The sequence below is a fragment of the Manis pentadactyla genome, chromosome 1 (assembly GCF_030020395.1).
Source record: "Manis pentadactyla isolate mManPen7 chromosome 1, mManPen7.hap1, whole genome shotgun sequence".
Taxonomy (NCBI): domain Eukaryota; kingdom Metazoa; phylum Chordata; class Mammalia; order Pholidota; family Manidae; genus Manis; species Manis pentadactyla.
Window position 1 is genome coordinate 180,773,643 of NC_080019.1, and position 21,302 is coordinate 180,794,944.

At 36.5% G+C, this 21,302-nt stretch overlaps 1 protein-coding gene across 8 annotated transcripts in view; it reads right to left on the bottom strand.

Annotated features, from left to right (window-relative positions):
- The window catches only part of LRCH3 (leucine rich repeats and calponin homology domain containing 3), a 109,537-nt gene that overhangs the window by 2,872 nt on the left and 85,363 nt on the right, over positions 1-21,302 (bottom strand). For 2 of the 8 annotated variants that reach the window (XM_057503570.1, XM_036904818.2), the window contains exons 13-19: positions 20,667-20,738; positions 16,511-16,559; positions 16,291-16,401; positions 14,868-14,986; positions 14,121-14,258; positions 6,443-6,520; positions 7-2,928 (exon numbers count right to left, since the gene is read on the bottom strand). In XM_057503570.1, the coding sequence (XP_057359553.1) occupies positions 2,728-2,928; positions 6,443-6,520; positions 14,121-14,258; positions 14,868-14,986; positions 16,291-16,401; positions 16,511-16,559; positions 20,667-20,738 (768 nt within the window). In that variant the 3' untranslated portion in view covers positions 7-2,727. Of the gene's footprint in view, positions 1-6; positions 2,929-6,442; positions 6,521-14,120; positions 14,259-14,867; positions 14,987-16,290; positions 16,402-16,510; positions 16,560-20,666; positions 20,739-21,302 lie in introns of those variants that run through there. The other 6 variants (XM_036904826.2, XM_036904846.2, XM_036904840.2 and 3 more) reach the window with 5 other exon arrangements.

Consider the following 21,302-nt stretch of genomic DNA (forward strand, 5'->3'; position numbering starts at 1 on the left):
CTGAAATGGGACAACGTAACATAAAAACAAACAAAAGAGAAAATACAGGATGAACATCACAGAACTGAAAAAAAAAAAAAAAGCATCTCTCCTCCCTCTCACGATAACCAGCTGAGCTATGGAAAGTCAGCACCTGAGGAGCCCATCCCGGGTAGTAGGAGTCACACAGAAATGGCATCTGACACTCACGTCACTTTATTAATACAACTAAAAGTACATAACAGATCATTTGGAAAATTGGGAAACAGACAAGTTTACATACACTTACATACACAACAGAGAATAAAAAGTGCTATGGAGTGAAAGCAACATCCTTCATCTGTGGTAAGTAAATGAGTGACACAGACCAGCAGAACAGGGCAGGCGGAAAGAGAAGATCCAGGTTACCAGGGGGCTCAAGCCTGAAAAATACAACATCGTAGGAGGAAGCACTTTGGAAATGACATACCACAGGAACGCAAAATGGTTTCACTCCATCACTTGAACAGCCTGACAGGGACACCACTACACGTGTTATACCCTGATTGTGAAAATCAGGGTTCTCATACCAGGCGGGGATCACAGGAGAGAACTGAAGTGTATCCTTGATATTTAGAAGTATTTGAGAAACTATCCCCTACCTTTAGTAATTCATGGAAGACCCAGTTTGAATTAGTGAAAAATCTAAACTACAGATTGAAAAAAAAAAAAAAGATACTGTATTTGAAAAACTTAAGTATTTTGTGTCCTGGTATTTAATGGATTAAATTATGCTAGAGAACTATAATGTGAGTTTAGCCAGGAACATCTTAACTACCATATATTTGAAAAGTGTTTAGTTGTTTGCTTAAGAAGTTGTCACATTACTGTGTTTGATTACTCCTTGCTTGTAAGAGAAAAAGGCCTAGCTTAAGCTTAACACCTATTGCTCATTTTTCTTTTAAGACTAAGTGTTCAAAAAGAGATTGCTCTCACACAGGACAGAAAGTGGCATTCTGTTCTACTATAGAAGACACTATACGTATTTATTAAAAAAGGTAACTGGCTTTTCTCAGCTTTTCATTGGCATTTACTATATTATTAGAGAATTTTATAAAACCAGTTGCAATAAAAAAATATGAGTATTTATTTTGAGCAGTTATTGGTACTTATGGTTCTTAGTTACTTCTGATAAAACAATCTTTTGATCTTATAAAACTAGCAACTATACATAAATACTTAAGAGTACAACTGCAAGTACAGATTGTACTTGAAATCAACCTGCATGGTGCTTTGCTTTTGGGAGAGACATATTCTGTCCAAGGGCAATTCCTCGATCTCCTCGTGCCCTGTGACCTGGGCAGCCTATGGCTTAGACATTCCTGCAGAGGGTCATGCTTTCCAGATGCATATTTACCTTCCTGCTGGCTTAGAACACTGTTCTGAAGAGAAGGTACAATTTTTTCCTCTCAAACTACAGAGGAGACCATGTGCTTTTTATCAGGTGTTTTCTTAAAAGGGACAAAACTGAATGACCTCTGACTCAGAGATGTCTTAACGACAAACAAACCCAAAACTCCCAAATGCCGGGAGGCACCGCTACTGTATAAACCTGACATTTTCAACACAGTGCTTGATGTTTCAGCATTACCAGTAAACTTATGTGTTAAATAATTGTCCCATTTAATATGAAAGAAAACCAAAACAATCAGACCTTCAGGCTGACTTCTACAACAGGATGACATGTTCCTTGCAATTTCCCTTCATACTTACAGAGTTTAGTTGTCTAATTTTGTTAACAGAGTTCAGAAATACTGAGAATTAGAATCTGAATGCAACTATAAAGCAGTTTCAAGCATTAAGATAGCAGCTAATATACTAATCATTCTGAAGGAGACAATACTCACTGCCTTGGGTACAGAACAGAGACTGCTGCCTAATACTTTCTTTATCTGCTGCTGTTCAGATACAATCTTAACTGCCTATAAAATATAAGTTGGCCTATTTGAAACTGGTTCAGATATATTAGAAATTAAATAAATTACAGTCTTAAATTCTAAATAGGATTCCAAAAATGAACTCACTTAAAGGTAACAAACAGTAAATATAAACAGGTGTACACACTAGGCTCAGGATAGTACTCTAGGGAATCTGCATGATCTTTGGACTGTGTATTCTGGTCAAATTAAAATTATTAAGATTAAACAGCAGTGCCTTCCACATATCCGGATAGCAAATCCTTAGGTGTACCTGTACCTTCCGATAAAGGGAGATTTTAGGATTTCAGGACACAACTGAATGCAGAGATCCAAGTGACCAGGTGTCCCCTAACCCGGAAAGGGTAAAACAATTTTCATTTTGAGCAGCTGTTGAAAAGGCTCTGCAACTCACAGTTTCAACATGTAAGTTGTGGTGAAGCACAGAAAAATAGCCAGAAGGGAATTTTATGTCATTTGGAAATAAAGTTCTAAGCCATATCCCAAGAAGAGGCTCTGGATTGTATTAGTAGAAAGAAATGCTTCAGCATTTATGAGAAACAAAATGACCAGGGGAAAAAAATGGTCTTTTACTCTGTTAGCAATCACAAATGCTTACTAAAGTGATGGGCTGCTTGTGTGGACATAGGAGTAAAGGATTTATCTGCTTTACTGGATAGCTCTTTGATGGCCAGGGGAAAAAAACATGTATGTAAACACTTTGAACAAGAAACAAACCTCCTTTACCAAGCACAGGAATGAGGTAGAAAGTCACTGGAATGCAATCTTTCAGCTAGAGGGGGAAGCTCCAGTAATAAAGCATACAGAGAGTTAACATTAAAGTACAGTAAAATGCCACAAAACCCAAAAGCTGGATAGATAGAGAGACAAAACTGGATTCTTCTGAATGTGCCCCAAGAGAAAGGAGTGTTTCAACAGTTCTTTTAACGCTGAGGTTTAGCTGGAGGATGTCAGAAGGGGAACAAAGATTGTCCTGTCCAAAGTGTGAGCAGGAAAGGAAAACAGAAAAACAAAGTCAGTTTATCAGAAATACAGATTTGAGTATAGAATTCACTATGATCAACTCAACTATATTCAAAGAAACAGATCCCGTAACTTTTTTTACTATGATGAACGAAAATAAAATGTTGAAAAACAAGACTACAAAGGATTCTCTATATGCTGATCTTGATCTTGATCTTGAATAGCCGATTAAAACTGGCTTGTTGGTGCCTAGTGTGAACACTTGGGGTACAATGGGCAGAACGGGGTGTTGGCCTAGGGTTGTAGGAGCCTGAGAGAGGTGAGGTCTGCACGAGGCAACCCCTTTCTCAACTCTACTCTTCCCTGTTACCAAAACAAGAACAGGTCAGAAAGCAAGGACCAAACTCGGGCGTGGGCTGAGGAGAGGGAAGTTTTCAGAGAAAGCCAGGAAATTCAAGGTGGAAAGAACAAGGAAAGCACACTGAGGGAAGTGCGCTCCCCCGGCCAGGCGCACTGAGTGACATGGTGCTCCCTGAACATCAAACTGAACCTGTGTAACCAAGGCCAGTTTACTAGTAGGTACAAAATGAATCCAGACTGGCAGGGGCATGAGAGCATCCAAACCCTTCAGTCTGCAGATTAAGAAATTAAATAAAAACCTTACTAGACTTGGTAACAGGGAAATACTCTTTAACACCTAATATACAATAACTCTAAGACAAAAGATACTGGACTCAAGTAGAAATTTTTATCACCCATTATAGCTTTTTGAATGTTAACATATATGCTATAAAAGCAAATAATAAAGAGAATACCTTTATGTCCACCTTCATCACAGGTTTTTTAATAGTTACCTTATTCTTTAGTGTTTCATTCATAATTTAACTTGTAAATACTTTAAAAGTTTTACTGAGAAGGGAAATTGTTTATCTTTATACATATTCTCTGGACATAGAACCTGACAAATACTTATAGCGTTAAGTTTCATGTTACACATTTTCAAAAGTGACCATTTTTACATCCCTGGTTTTCTTCACAAGTCAAATAGAGCAAGTGGGGATGTTTACCTAAAAGTCAAAATGCCCAGAAAGTGGGGGAGAACAAAGGAAGAGGAGGAAGTATAGGCTTCTTTCCTCCTGTGGCCGAGGGACTGGAGAATGCTGGTTTGAACATACAGGTTTGTGTACTTACTTTTTTTCCTTCACTTTTTCCTAAGCAAAGGACCAATTTTTTAGCAAAAGTAGCAGACTAACAAGAACCTGCCTAAAAGTGGGAGTAGCGGTGGTGGTGGTGGTGGTGGTAGAGACTTGGGGGAGAAAGGCAGAAGGGGAGAGGAAGAGGTGGTCTAGGTGGAATGCCCGCTTCCTCTTTCTGGTGGGGGAGAGGGAAAGCATGGAAGGATGTGTCAAGAACTCCAGTCTAACCACTCTGGAGAAGTACCCAGTCTTTTTAAATTGTATTTTATTCTACCTTTTGCCTTCAAATAGCACTGCTCTGTTAGAACAGAGGCAGACTGGCCCACAATAGATACTGTTAACCATTGCTTGTCAAATATTGAATTAATTGCATGTGTTAAGGCACACTTTTCGTATTTTGCTGACTGACGGCAGGTACATTCTTAACTTCAGTGTATGGACTTTAAAATCCGAGACAGATGATGGTTTTGTAAAGCCCAGAGTACAGGTACAAGGAGGGCACACACCAGCAACAGGACTTTTTAACAGGGCTGACGTAGGCTAAGTTGGGCTAACAGCTTGCTATGTGGGGCTGTTTTCAGCATCCTTCTCCCTGGGTACAGTGCCTCTTTTTAACCACTCATATTTTTTCTTACCATTCCCTGAAGCAACCCATGCCACATTCTTTTGTTCAAAGACAATGTGATACAGCACCAGGGCAGGTATGGGGCACACTTAGGTAATGTGATAAGCAGGTAGAAACCAAACACTGAATATTAATGTATATATATGAATATTAGAACCTGCTTGTTAACATGGAGAAAATGCATGCTATTTGCTTCAAAACCTTTTAATGCTCTCTTAGTATGTTTCAAAATGGTTTACTCTAAAAGACATGATGTGCTAGAAAACAGTATGATGTACAAATTAAAAATCTGTGAGTTTGTCCATAAGAACAAAAAATGTCCTTGCTAACTACCAACTAGATGTAGCTTTCAGTTCTTTTAACAACTCAGCTTTAAAAAAAGAAAAACTACAAAAGAAAAAATTGAAAAATTGAAGAATCACAATTATTCAGAAAGAGAAAAAATCATGGGAATTCGCACTGGCTAATACAGATGCTCTATGGAGCTGGACTCTAGCTCTTCCACTCTGAAACATGTGAGAGCTGAAGGAGACAACTGTTTGTTGGACAAAGGACGCTGGGACCATCTCATCTCCTTGTTAGTTAAGAGAGAGGAATGGAGAACTGGGTAGAGAAGAGGCACTGTCATGAACGCAATTAGGACAAGGACTTAAATTCCCAGAGAAATAATGGAGTTGAGTCTAGTGGCTAATCCGGGGTTTCTGACAGCTAATTAAGAAGGTGAGAGAAACAGTCATGTTTTCCTCTTTGAAGGTTGGACAAAATATGATGACAGGAACCACGATGATTGTGGTTAATGAAAAAAAGTATGAAATGATACCAAGTTGTTTATTTCTTTAAATTTATCTATACATATCATTAAATATATTATTTCTTAAGAGTACCATGCTTAGTGAGTTGGCTTAACAATTGTTTTTTAAAAGGGTAGTTGGGTAAAAAGTGTAACAAGTTCACGTCCTTCAACCGCATCTTTTAAAAAGTGTAACTATTTAAAGGGCAATAAAACTATAAACACTGAGGAACCTAGAAACAATAAGCCTCAATAGCAAGAAAAGTGCCTAGAAATGCCTCTTATGATACTGAATTCCCAAGTATTAGAGCGTGGTGGCAACACTGGAATAAAGCCTGTAATTTAGTTAGCAGCACTGTCCAGTGTTTATCAGTTTGGATGACCTACTCTGTTTATATAGATTATACTCCTATACCAGTACAGGAACCTGACTGCAGTGTACATGCTGACTCTGCAACACTTCTCTAAATCTAAAGTTATTTCAAAATCAACATTTTCTTAAACTATTACAGCGCTAAAAAAACTGAAGCCAACAGAAGCATTCACAATCTCAGATGCCTTGATTTTGAAGCACAGATTGTGCTGTGTATGAAGATGTATGTACACAGGTCCAACAGCAAGTAGGAAAGTTAAGGAAAATATCAGAATAACTGTTTTTGATTACTTAGCACTAATTACTTATTACAATTTACTTAAATTTATGTGTGTATGATTTCTTTGCTTGGCCCTTGGAAATAATTAAGGAAACTGCTCAAAAGTATATTGATTGATTCTAGTAACACGTAGTCATGTTAGTAATTATCACTTAATTCAGAGGTAGTCCTATAAGATTTTAGATACTTACATTTCTGAAAGATTTTTGGAAAATAATATCTAAGTCTATTTAGACAACAAAAAATGATAAATTTATTACCTGAGGTACACCAATTTTTCTGCAAGCTTCTAGGAAATTCTCCACATTTCGCCTGCATTTTGCCATTGTTAATTTAGGCTGTGAAGGAAGGAAAATGTGGTGTTACTAGCAAACTTTTAAAAAATTTGCTAACTTTAAAAATACTCTCACCAATTGCTTCATAATTCAATGCTTTAGACTAGAGGGTCAGCAAACTTTTTTTTTTTTAATGGGTATAGAGGGCAAGTATCTCAACATAATAAAGCCCATATATGACGAACCCACAGCCAGCAGCATACTTAACAGTGAAAAGCTGAAAGCTTTTACTCTAAGATTGGGAACAAGACAAGGATACCCACTCTCCCCACTTTTATTCAGCATAGTACTGGAAGTCCAAGCCACAGCAGACAACACAAAAAATAAAAGGCATCCAGATTGGTAAGGAAGAAGTCAAACTGTCACTGTTAGCAGATGACATGATATTGTACATAAAAAATCCTAAAGAATCTACCCCTAAACTACTAGAACTAATAACTGAATTCAGCAAGGTTGCAGGATAAAAAATTAATATACAGAAATCTGTTGCATTCCTATATACTAATGATGAACTAGCAGGAAGAGAAATCAAGAAAACAATTCCACTTACAATTGCATCTAAAAGAATAAAATACCTAAGAATAAACCTAATCAAGGAGGTGAAAGACCTATACCCTGTAAACTACAAGACACCCATGAGAGAAATTAAAGACACCAATAAGTGGAAATACATCCTGTCTTCATGGATAGAAAGAATTAATATTGTCAAAATGGCCATCCTGCCTAAAGCAACCTACAGATTCAATGCAATCCCTATCAAAATACTGACAGCATTCTTCAATGAATTAGAACAAATAGTTCTAAAATTCATATGGAACCACAAAAGATCCCAACAGCCAAAGCAGTCCTGAGAAGGAAGACTAAGCTGGGGGGATTACGCTCCCAACTTCAAGCTCTACTACGAAGCCACAGTAATCAAGACAATTTGGTACTGGCATAAGAACAGACCCATAGATCAGTGGAACAGAATAGAGTCCAGATATAAACCCACACACATATGGCCAATTAATATATGATAAAGGAACCATGGATATACAACAGGGAAATGACAGTCTCTTCAACAACTGGTGTTGGCAAAACTGGACAGCTACATGTAAGAGAATGAAACTGGATCACTGTCTAACTCCATACATAAAAGTCAACTCGAAATGCATAAAAGACCTGAATATAAGTCATGAAACCATAAAACTCTTAGAAGAAAACATAGGGAAAAAATCTCTTGAATATAAACACGAGCAACTTTTTCTTGAATGCATCTCCTCAGGCAAAGGAAACAAAAGCAAAAATGAGCATATGGGACTACATCATGCTAAAAAGCTTCTGTACAGCAAAGGACACCATCAGTAGAAAAAAAAGGCAACCCACAGTATGGGAGAATATATTTGTAAATGACAATATCCAATAAGGGGTTAACATCCAAAATATATAAAGAACTCACATGCCTCAACACCTAAAAAGCAAATAACCCAATTAAAAAATGGGCAGAGGATCTGAACACTCTCCAAAGAAGAAATTTAGATGGCCAGCAGGCACATGAAAAGATGCTCCACATAGCTAATTATCAGGGAATTGCAAATTAAAAGCACAATAAGATATTACCTCACACCAGTTAGGATGGCCAGCATCGAAAAGAGTAAGAACAACAAATGCTGGCAAGGATGTGGAGAAAGGGGAACCCTCCCACACTGCTGGTGGGAATGTAAACTAGTTCAACGATTGTGGAAAGCAATATGGAGGTTCCTCAAAAAGCTGAAAATAGAAATACCATCTGACCTGGGAATTCCACTCATAGGAATTTACCCAAAGAATGTAAGTTCTCCGATTCATAAAGACAAATGGACCCCTGTTTACTGCAGCACTATTTATAATAGCCAAGAAATGGAAGCAACCTAAATGTCCATCAGTAGATGAATGGATAAAGAAGATGTGGTACATATACACAATGGAATACTATTCAGCCATATGAAAGAAAGAAATCCTACCATTTGCAACAACATGGATGGAGCTGGAGGGTATTATGCTCAGTGAAATAAACCAGGTGGAGAATGACAAGTACCAAATGATTTCCCTCTTTTAAGGAGTATAACAATGAAGCAAAATTGAAGGAACAAAACAGCAACAGACTAACAGACTCCGAGGGACTAGCGTTTATCAAAGGGGAGGGGTGGAGGAGGGAGGGAGAAGGGGATTGATCAGTATTATGATTAGTACACATGGGGTGGAGGGAATCATGGGGAAGACACTGTAGCACAGAGAAGACAAGGAGTGACTCTGTGGCATTTTACTACACTGATGGGCAGTGACTGCTGTGGGGTACAGGGGGACTCGATAATATGGGTGAATGTAGTAACCACATTATTTTTTATGTGAAACCTTCATAAGAGTGTATATCAATAATACCTTAGTAGGTTATGGGTTATATGTAAGAAATATGAATTCCATTTCCCAGAATGATTAACAAACCCAACTGCTCAAATTCACTGGCTGTTTTCCATTATATTTAAGCATCAGGTGTGTAAACCAAACATTTGCAGGGCCTCTGATGCAGAGTTCTTATAAAGGTAAGCAGATGGAAGCTAGTGCCATCTCTAGAAAACAAAGGGTTCACTTGTGAGTATCTGGGTATTCAAAGACAGAATATGATACTCTGTCAGAACAAGGGGAACAAGGTAAATACATAATAATAGTTGAAGGTACTATAATGTCAATCTGAGAAAGGTAGCAGGGGCTGGGACTGGCTTTATTAAAAAGAAAAAGGTAACAAGTGAGACAAGGAAAGTAATAATTTTAAAATTTCAATGGAAAAACTTTCAGATAGGTCCAGAAAGAAGATAGGAATTAGGTTTCTATGAAGACCACCTTTTCTTGCCTATGCCAAGTTCTTGTATCACTGAAGTAAAAAAGTTAAAAAAAAAAAAAAAAAAGGGAGTGAAACATAAATAGAATCATGACCTACTTAACAGAAGGAGAAAAAGAATCATTATCGGGGGCAGGGGTTCATAATGCCTAATTCACACTGGAGCTGGACTCTTTCTCTTCCACTTTCTACATATGAAAGAGCAGGCTGCCCACTGGACAAGCTATACTGTGGTCTTCTCAGCTCCAGGCTGGTTAAGAGGGACATAGTGTGAACTGAGGCACAAGAGAAAAGGCACTGTGGTGAAAGCTACTGGGACAAGAGCTTAACTGTAAAGAGAAGCTGGGGGGAAAAGACAACAGGACAACTGCTTTCATTTAGGAGAATTTTCTCACTGGCTAGAAATTCTCTCTCCATATACCAGTTTCCCTCTCTGCCTGTAGAAATGGAAATAGAAACAATGTACTACTTTCTCTTATTATGACAGGAGCTTAGCTAAGCAACCAGGATCCTGATCTGAGTTTGGCAGAGAAGGCTAGGGGTGTGTGTGCACAGGGGAACTATGGATGAGAGGCTCTAGCACAAGGAAGGACCTGGGCATTTTGTTCTACAGAAGGACCCCCTACATTTCTGAAGCTCTACCATTCAGATGCCAGTGTTTGTGGGAGAGCGGGGTGAGAGAGGTCTGACTGCATAGGTAGAAAAACAACTGTTTCTGTGCAAAACAAAGGATAAAAGGATAGACTTCATGCTGCTAAGTTAAAAACTGGTCAGGAATCACCACCACCTCAGATAAAAAAAAAGGTGGCTCATAATAATGATCATGGGTTCTAATTCAGCATCACCTTGAAGACTGCTAGTATACCTTAAGATACAAAGGTGTCAGAGGAGGGGGAAGTAGAACACAAAATTTCCTTTAGGATTTTTCTTGAAGAGAGCAGAGTTTGATTAACAATCGAGAGGAGAGAGGAGTGGAGAAATACAATTTCTCTTCCCATTCTTTCCTTCCTTCAGTATTGATCTAAATTCCAGGGATGTAGGTCAGTGATTAATAATTAGTATACAACTCCTTCTATAGTCTAATGAGAGCTGTGAATCTACTCTTGGGAAGAGCACACCATTTGGGGAAGTTGATAGAGCTCTGGAGGCTGGGGAAGTGCATGAATCCCAGGCTACAAATCCCTGCTCTGTTCAACAGAGTGGCTAGTCAAAAGGGGTGAAGACTCTATCCATCTAGAGTGCAGAAGGGCTCATGATTTTCCCTTAAATCAAATCTCATAGGAACTTGCTATGTACCCACAAGCTTTTCCAGAATTCTGGATGACATAACACATAGTTTTGGATAACCATGTATAACCTGTTCTATTTCTATAATGTACAGCCTGATCTGAAATAAGAAATTAGATGCAGGTTTTGGGGAAGAAAGTAATTTCAGTAAGAGCATAATCTATACTGAAAGGAATAAGAAATAAACAATTTCATTACTGTGGAATTTGAAATGATTCAGAATTTTTTCAGGTCATCTTGAAGCTTGGTGACATGGTTCACTCAGTGAGTTGTCACAACATCACAGTATTTGTAATAATTTTTGATATGATTCAATAGTACACTTCTAAGGAAGTAAACTGTCCTACTTACCACCTATGCCTATTGGACAACCAAACAAAAGTTTATCAAACATCACTGATCCCCCGAAATAACTAAGGGAGATGAATCATAGCCCAAAGGTTGCAAGCGCATGTGCCTGAGTTTCTTTTAAAATGCCTGAACGTAAGACCTCCCCTTATAATGAGGGATCATTTTTTGAACTGGGGAAAAAATAAATCATGGTTTGCATAATATATCAAGAAGGTGTTTATTAAGTTCATTCAGAGGTCTAATCAGCCAGTTCTCACAAAATTACTATAAATTATTATACTGTTAATGTAGCCATAAAGAAATTGCTATGGTTTTTCATTTATATTTGACTTTAATTTTCATTCTCACCACAGACAAATCTCTACTAGCAAAGTAAGCTACAAAAGTCTCTGTATGATCAGAATAACAAAAAAAGGGAAAAAAATCAATCTAACGTGAGAAAGGGCAATTCATATAAACAAAAAACAGATGTAAACATTTATACTGAAATCTACTACGTAACAGAAACCCCATTAAGGCATTATTGACTTATTCAAGATTCTCATTATCACAATTTGTAGAGTTTTTGGTTTTTTTCTTTTTCTTTTAATTAAAATACTGGACAATTTTCATCTGGTTGACTCAAAGTCCATTTTTTGACTCCCAAATATTGTAATTTGGGAGATTTTACATATTTACATGTTTCTTAACCTGACAGTTAAGTGGCTATTCATTAACCAAAAAGATCTCCTCTTCAACAATTTTATTTAATAGGCTTACTTCCTTTTAAGTGTCAAGGACATTATTTCATGAAAGACCTCTTTTTTTAAAAAAAGAGGAATTAATGTTCTCAAAAGAATGGGCCACTTGTAACTTATTTCTGTAGTTTTCATCCCTTTCAGAATGGCTGGCACTGGATATGTGCTCAAGAAATATAAGTTAAGTTTTACTGTTGATTTTGCTAGCAAGTTTTAAATGCTCTAGTCTCATGTTATACCCATATTTCTCTGATTAATGAGAAGATCCATCTGTTTGATTTCTCTGAACAGTTAAGTATATATAAAATACTTTTTCCTGTATGTATTTTATATTCTTAAATGAAAAGCACTGTGTTCTGTTGATCAAAGTAAAAACCTCAGTCACCCTTAGTCCCAAATTGCACTTTCTACCTTAGCTCCTTCCTAAGTCCCCTGGAAATGAAGAATGAAAGATTTGTCCCTTTTTTATTACTACTTAAAAAAATTTGTTTTTTCCTTAACTCAGTTGATAAAAACTGGAAAGAATGCAAAGTATGAACAAGCCCTTCCTTACTGGTGTTGCCAAATAGCACGTCAATTCCTACTCTTGTAATCACCACCTTTAGGACTAAAACCAAGTTTTTCACATCTTCAGGAGCTACTTGACTGGTGGTGCTACACTATTCCTCTCTGCATTTTCTACACAAAACTGCCTTTTTCTGAAGTCACTAAATAGACAGTGGCTACCACCTTAGAAACAAATGCGTAATTTTATTTTTGGATATGCTGGAGCAGAAAGGGCCATATCATTACCTTGAGACTTTGGTAACAAAGCAGCTTGGATAATTAGAAGAATACAAGTCTCTGGGAGGGATAAACGATTTACACCTGGAGACATAGCAAGAAAACTATCCAGCAGTGGCATCCTACAGGCTGAGATACAACTGCAATTTGAGTAAAACTTTGTATCAAAAAGGGTCTGCTAAGTAACAGCAAATAACCAGAAAACGAAATAAGGTCAAATCTTTTAGACACTTAGGCATGTTACAATTGCACAGTATTCATTCAGTGTCATCAAATATCAAGTACCCATCAAATGCTATGCAGGAACCTTGATTATATCCTGGTGGTATATGTGTACACCAGGGAGGGGAGAGGAGGGAGAGAAGCTATGAGAGATATTCTTGAACAACTGGGGACATCTGAATATACCTTGTGGATGCTGCTGAAGCTGCACCCAGAGCCCCTTTGCCTAGGCTGTGCATCCACCCTCACCTTCCACCACCACTCCCTGCTGGCTGCTATGGCTCAAAGCTGTCCCCTTCCCACTTTCAGCCTGATTCCAGAGAGCACTGGAGTGTGGATCACACCTCATGCCCACCTTCAGGCAGGAGGGCTCAGTCCCCATGTCAGTCAGTCACTGTCTATAGGCTATGGAGAAGAGCAAGGTAGCCTAGGGCAGTTCTGAAATAATTAGAGGATAAAGTGTTTGAATATCTGCAACCTTTAAATGGTGGCAATTAAAATACATACACAAATATTGGCAAAGCAAGATGGCAAAATGAGATAAATTAAAATCTAGGTGGAGGTTTTGTGTTCTCTATATTATTGTTTCAATTTTTCTGATTTGAAAATTTTATGTAAAAAATTTGAAGGAAAAAAAAGGAGAGTGTGCCAACCCAAAGCCTTCTCTTTCCTTTGTGGCTTGCCATCCTGATGTGACCAGCAGTCTAAAGAAAACCAGCCAGTCATCCTGAATGCATATTCTCCCTCATTTTGCCACCTGAGGATGGTCACTCATCATTCTAAACTGCAAGGATAATCCTACTATTCCCCTCAAACTCTTGCTGTGTTTCCTCACTGTCTACACTAAGACAAACTCCCAACTCTCTGACATAGTACATGCGGCCTTATCACGGGGCCTGTGGCTGATCTCTCTAACTTTATTTCCTGCATTTGTACCCCTATCTTGTGCATGATCTATTTTGACCAAATTAAGAATTCCTTGAGTATGCCATGATCTTCATTATATTTTGAATGTAGGAATACTGTACCCAGAGTATCTTCCCCCTTCTCTGACATGCTGGCAAATTCCTACTTATACTTTAAGAATCAGTCAAATTTTACCTCCCTGGGGAAGGCTTTCCCAACTCTCCAAGCAGAGATAAGTGTCCCCTTTTTGGTATTCCTAGAGCACACCTCTTACACATTTCTCTTTTAACATTTATCACACTGCTGTAAGATATTGTTTACATACCTATTTTTTTCTCTAGCAGAAGTGAGACACAGGAAGGCTGGAATTGGATTATTCATATTTGTATCCCTAGGATTATGCACAATGCCGGCTACTGTACTTAATAAATGTCAACATTTTTTAGCATTATGAACTTACTACAGCTGGTGAAGGGACGTGAATGCTTGGGACGGACCGAGGCCGCACATGATTGGCCAAGTGGCAAAGAACAACACCATCGGTTAAAGCGGCTCCAAGATCACAAGGTAGAGATACTTTCAACCGGTACTCAATATGCTAAAAGAACAGGAAAACGGGTAATATATAATTGAAGAGTAGCTGACAAATAGAGTGTAATGGAACTACGATGGAATATGTTTGGTTAGAAAGCAAATAAAAAGCAAAAAATTTAAGTACCAAAATGTCTATTTTATCCTTCTATCTATCCTAAGTCAAAAACTTGAGATCCAATACATATGTATGGCAGCTAAGCCACAATGCGGCAAAATAGCAGAGATTCATTTACAATTTTCTGTTTAAAAAATTAGATTCTCTTTCAATTCCAAAATGAAATAAACACTACATATGATGTGTGATACATACATATGTACGTATATATAAATTATTACTGCTCTCATGTCTTTACAATATGAAGCAGTTAATTTTTTTACTGGGGAGGGCCAGGGATTGAGCTTTATGGTATAATTCAACTTATTTTCCTACCAAACAGATGAAAATAATTTTCTTAATAGCAAAAGTTCTTTTATATTTAGCACATAATGGGCAACACAGCACACAATGGGCCCTTTTTCATTCTGTTAAAAGTTGTAAGTCAAACAAATAAATGCAGATTTTGGGCTCTACCACTACCACTGAACAAGTATAGTTTAAAGGTAAAGGACATACTTTCCGCAGTTGATCTATTAATTCCAGCTCTTCTTCTCTCTGTCTTGAATTCTGTCTTGTTATGGGATCTGCTGAATCAGTGGTAGATGCAGAAGATGAAAGAAGAGGTAAAGCATGACCTAAAAAATATTAATATGTAAGATCGAAAGGCAATTGCCAAGTGCTGGAAAATACTTGGATCCATCTGATCACACTATCCTTGCAAGTATAGCACTTTCTACTTTGGATTGACTCTTAAAAAGAAGTTTTTATTATGAAAACTTTCAAATATATACAGTAATAGGAAGAATAGCATTAAAAACTGCCAAATATCCACTGCCTGTCTGGCTCAACTACTTTTAGACCCACATCTATTTAAAAATGTTTTCATTAAAAAATAACAAATACAAAAAATAAGCAACTCAGAAACAAATAGCTCAATAAATTATCATTATAAAGAGGACAAAACCAGGTCAATAAACACAACATTACCAACTCCTAGAAGCTCCTCTCCTTCCTTACCCAACAGTACCCAAAGGTTACTTCTAACAACATTGGGTTTTAACCACGTGCTTCGTTGACTTCTAACACCACAGATTAGTTCTCTCCATTTTTGAATTTTCTACAAATGAAACCATATTGTATACATGTATGCTTTTGTGTCTGGCTCCTTTTGATCAACATTTTGTTTATAAAACATCCATATTTTCATTATTTTTTCATTTTCATTGCTTATATGGTATCGCATTGTACAAATATATCCAATTACTTATCCATCCTATTGTTGATAGACATTCAGTTTGGGGCTATTATAAATAATGTTGCTACGAATATTTTGTACATCTTTTGGTACACATGTACATATTTCAGAAAGCAAAATTGTTAGTCATAGGATATACAAATGTTCAAACATTAGTAGATAATGTAAACAGTTTTCCAAAGTAATTTACAATCCCACCAGCAATGTGTGTCTGTTTTGATTTTAAATCTCGCTGTGAATACATCTATAAGTAAGATTAAAAGTAGTTATTTTGACTTGAAATGTTTGTTTCTGCTTCCAGGTAATTTCTTTGGGAGTCAAGTAGAAATCTGTCATATTAACTTAAAAATATGAGACTAAGTGTAAGAATACAGGAAACTGCTTTCATTAACAGAAAAATATGAAAGAGAGCTCATTACAGAGAGAAGGAACATTCTTTAAAAAGCCCTGAGAGAGTTTATTTATTCAAACACTGTAACCTATTTTTAGATGGTACTAAGAAACTTTCTAATTAAAACAAATTCAAACAAGATTCACCTGCTCTCACATTAGTGAGCTAACAAATGCAGAGTTTAAAGTTTCTGTCAAGGTGACATCTCAGGGTAGAAGATTAAAAGCATCTAACAGTTAATGTCACTGTATAAAGCCTCCCCACCACTTCATTTAACAGTCACTACCACCTACCTTTGTTTGTTTCTGCCCTGACGGCTGCTCGGAAAAGGAAGCTCTCAGGGCGCTGGGGATGGTTTCTCAGGAGACCAGCAGTGGGAAAGGAATATGCAGGGGAATGATGGACTGATTGGCACAGAAAAGCAAAGATTAAAGGAGGTGAAAAAATTAAATAAAACAACAGACACATGTATCACAAAAGTTCAATGGTTAGCTGCACCTCTGTGTCTATTACCTGTTTCTGTTGTAGGTGAACTTGATATGGCATTAGATCTGTCATTATTCTGTGGCAAAACAGAGATATGTCAGTAAGTATTATTTGAGAAAAGATACTTTCTACGTTTACGGTAACTTTGGGATTATAAAAGAAAAAAAACATGCAACTCTCCTTCAAAATTAACTCTAGAAATAAGAAATGGTGTACTAAATTAACTGTTTATTTTCTTAAGACCAAACTTAATTTAGATCTATAAAAAACAAAGTTTACATAATGCATTCCCTAAAGATAGTCCTATTATAGAACAGGCCTTTCGCTATGACTGTGAAAAATGATCATCCTAAGTCAGAAAACGTTATTGGGAAATGTGTAAGAGAGAATAAATTTTATTTTATAATAGTATTTTCCTGGTACAGTTTTTAAAGTATATTTCCCCCTCTGGAGAATAAATCTATGTTAACACATTAAGAATTAGAAAGAGTGAAGGTTTCTTTGTTTCAGTTAGGAAATAAGGTGTTTAAAGATGACAGATAGCTGTATTTCCACACTAATATTTGAGTCCAAGATGTTTTAAATTCATTGAACAAGGTACTATAAAAAGGAGGAAGAGCTAGCTCAACTGGTAGAAAATTTATCTAAAAAAAGAGAAGTATAGTTAAAGTGAATTTGTAAGTGTCCACTATGGAAAACAGTATGGAGATTCCTGAAACAAATTAAAAACAGAAATACCATAAGACCCACCAGTTCCACTTCCGGTAACTTACACAAAGAACACAAAATCACTAATTTGAAAAGATATATAGGCCCCTATGTTCACTGCAGCATTATTTACAAATACAGAAGCAACCCAAATGCCCACTGATAGATGAATGGAAAAAGCAGTATAGCACGCACACACACACACACACACACACACGGAGTATTACTCAGCCATAAAGAATGAAATGTTGACATTGACGACACATGGATGGACCAAGAGGGTATCATGTAAGTGAAATAATTCAGACAGAGAAGAACAAATACCATGATTTCCGTTACATGTGAAATATAAAATGTAAAACAAATGAACAAACAAACAAAAAGACCTATAAACAGAGAACAAACTGGTGGTTGCCATAGGGAAGGGGTTGAGGAGATGGATGAAACAAGTGAAAGGGACAGAAGTACAAATTTCCAATTATAAAATAAATAAATCATGGGGATGGAAAATATGTAATAGGGAATAGTCAATAAAGTTTATTATCTTTGTATGATGACAGACAGAAACTATACTTATCATGGTGAGCATTTTGTAATGTATATAATTGTCAAATCACTATGTTGTACACTTGAAACCAATATTGTATATCACCTACAGTTCAATTTAAAAAATTATAAGTAAAAAGAAAATAAATAAAGTGTTGGTTGATTGGGTTAAAGATATCAAAGATTTGGCAAGGGAATAGAATAAAGAAAAGCTAGAACAATGTAGGCTTTGACTTCTAGTTATACTAATAACTAGTTAACTACTTAAACAAATTATAACTTTACAATATAACCAAGGTATCTTTTTGAACTAACAGAATGACTTTAAAACACAGATACACACATACATACATCTGTTCCCACGCATTTTTCTCCCTTTTGGTTTCAATATTTTCAGAAATCTTTTATCTCCATAGTTGGAGTTGGGGGCAAATAAAATTAATGGTGACAGGGAATTTTAACTGCTAAGATAAATAACAGAAGCCATGCTGTTAAGAAAAGTCCTGGACTAATCTGGAAGACAATTTTATAATAATGATTCCTTGGCTTAATACTCTTGGGTTTAGAATTAGGACTTAAAAAGTAAGCTGCACTCTTGAGTAAAGCAATGTTATTACATCTTTATTAGTGAAAAAGACAAGCATGTTCATCTAGTTTATAGATGCCAATAAACTTAGTTTAAGATGTTGAGAAGAAATGGAAATTTAAATAACAAATTTCAAATAAGAGCAACAGGAACTAACAAAAGTAACAAAGAGGCAAATGAAGCAAAGTTGGTTATCTTTATAAGGAAACAAGACCAACCTTTTTTTCAAGGAATATGAGACAGGAAGGAGAAAGCTAGTTTGCTAAACAGAGACCTATTCAAGGATAAATGACGTAAACAGAGAGACACAGAAAGTAGAGATCATTCCAGATACAGAAGAAAATTATTTTTTATTTTAAGAAGATCTGTTAGTAGGAGTTAAACTAGAAATTTAATAAGCATATTAAGGAATAAAACGATCAAGTTAATAGGCAATGCTATTAGGTAAGAAGGAAGAGCTGAAACAAATTCCACTGAATAGCAACAAAAGCTCTCTACTTCCACAAACACCAAAAGATAATACACAGTTTGGTGTAATGAAAAACAAATCCAGAATAAAGGGGACTTGTAAAATGATGATTTTTAAAATGTACTTTTATGACACTATAAATTTAAGTTATTTGCATTCTAGGGTACAAAAAAGAATTAGTTAAAATCATTCTGAGGCCACTGGCTATATTTGAGAACTCTTGGAGAAATGGAGAGAAAAAAATGAAAATTGACATGAACTCAACTTTGAAGCATGGTTTAATCATGCCTCAATATAGTGTATATCTGCTGTAAAGCAACTGGGATACCAAAAACTAAAAAGCAAATCTTTTTAAACTAATGATTTGACAGTGTAGCAGATCTGATAGAAAGTCAACTCTCAGCACATTCAGCATGGGCCTTTCTCAACTATGATTCTGGGAGATATTAAGCCCCAATGCCCTATAGTATCTATTGAGTGAAATGAATTAACTTCTCTTCTTTACATCTAGAATGGTACTAGTTATTTACTCTTTGAGAGAATTTTGAAAACAGTCCCTCAAATAATTTTCTGTGTTGTCTTTCAAATATAGAACTTAGATGAGAACGGCTAGCAAGGGTTAACATAGAAAAGAATCAAACATTAAGTTTTTTCAAGAGTCACCCAGGTATATACAGCATCTTCAATAACGACTAGGGAAAAGGTTATCGAGTTTACAAATGTTGTAAAGTTGGGGTCAGCATTTAAAAGATGATGCAAGAATTTGAAACTTTCTGGTAGAGAAGTAAAAATGCTCAAAATGCAAAATTAAGCATTTAGGAAGATAAAATATAGAAGATATGGAAATTATCATTTAGCAGTACAACTAAAACATTTGAGAATTACAGTGGATATGGAGCAAAATGAATACCAGGATGGAAAAAGCCAAGTTAATGCTCAGTCAGAAGTGTAAAAAACACTTGTTTCACGCTCAGCACTAGGAGGGCTCTTCTGAGGAATATATTTCAGTTGGGGATTGTGGAGGCAAAATGAAAGGCAGAGAACTTGTGAAAGTTCATTAAGGGCTGACAGGCTGGCAAAGGCACGTAAAAGGACCACCGTTCATTTAGGAAGAAAACAAACGGTGGCATCATAATACTTTTCAAACATAAACAGTCTTATATAAAGACTAACAAATAACTCCACTCTGGAAACAAAAGTGTAAACCACAAGTGGGCAGTAAGACAAGGAGAGGACCTTCTTGGCAGTGACCATTATTAATCATTTCCCATGTTATCATATGGTAACAAATATGGAATTACGATCTCTAGAGGCCTTCAAAAAATAAAGTATCACAGGTTCTTTATTCAGGCTTGTATGCCATTCTGACTCCTCACAACTATTCCAACTCTGCTAAGCTTGAAAAGCAGCCATAAGCAGTACATAAACAAATAGGAATGGTTGTGTGCCAATAAAACTGTTTGTAAAAATAGGCAGTCTAGGGGCCTAGCTTGTTGACCCCTACTGGAAAGGGGTTTTGGTAGTGACAGTTTTGGGGACTAGGACTGATATTATTTCGCATGCACAGTAGACAACAGAATTTGATATATTAGCCAAAGTAAAATAATAACTTATGAGAAAAACAACCTTTGATAAGAAAATTAGAATGACATTTCAAATAGAATCTCAACATAAAGAGAAAATGTAGGCTGCATGATTATTTCTGGCATGATAAAACTCTCAAACACTTTCATGTTACATCGTTTTATAAGCTTAGGTGTATTTCATGAAATCCTAGACTTCAGACTGCTCTTAGACCAAATCCATTGGAAATGAAGACCTCCCATATACACCCCTCCCCAAAGTTCCTAGTGAATCACAAATACAAGAGATACCTTAGGAGGCATGAAGGCAGAAGAATGAGGCAGTGGAGCAGCACAGCCCACTTGGTTCAACCCTGACAGCGACTAAATTTCATAAGAGAGAGAGAAGAAACAGAAGGCAGCATTTATTTTAGCAAAATGTCAGGCAGGCAGGCAGGCAGGCAGGCAGGCAGGCAGGCAGGCAGGCAGGCAGGCAGACAGGCAGGCAGGCAGGCAGGCAGATCTGGTCAGTGAAATTAGAAAAGGAAAGGTTATCGACAAACTTTCAAATGGTTCATTTCCTAAGATACTGACAGGGCAGAAAGAATTCAAACTATTTCAATACTTCAAACCACATTAATCAGGGAGTGAAAGGCATGATTTATTAGAAATTATTTTTTTAATAAATAATTTTTTATAAATAAAAATAAAACTGAGAATATCAAAATTTTTTAGCAAAATAGCCTTAGAAACTAATGAGTCCCATGCTATTCCTATTGTAGGTAAAACAAATCCGGCCAAAGAGCTCATTTTAACTGAGCAGAACTGGCATGATTAAGAACAGTATTTTTTCAATGTTAATTCACATTAGATTTATTATAATTCAATTTAATGGCTCTTTTGTGAGATGAGACATGACAATTCTGCATCTCACTCTAAAAATGAAGC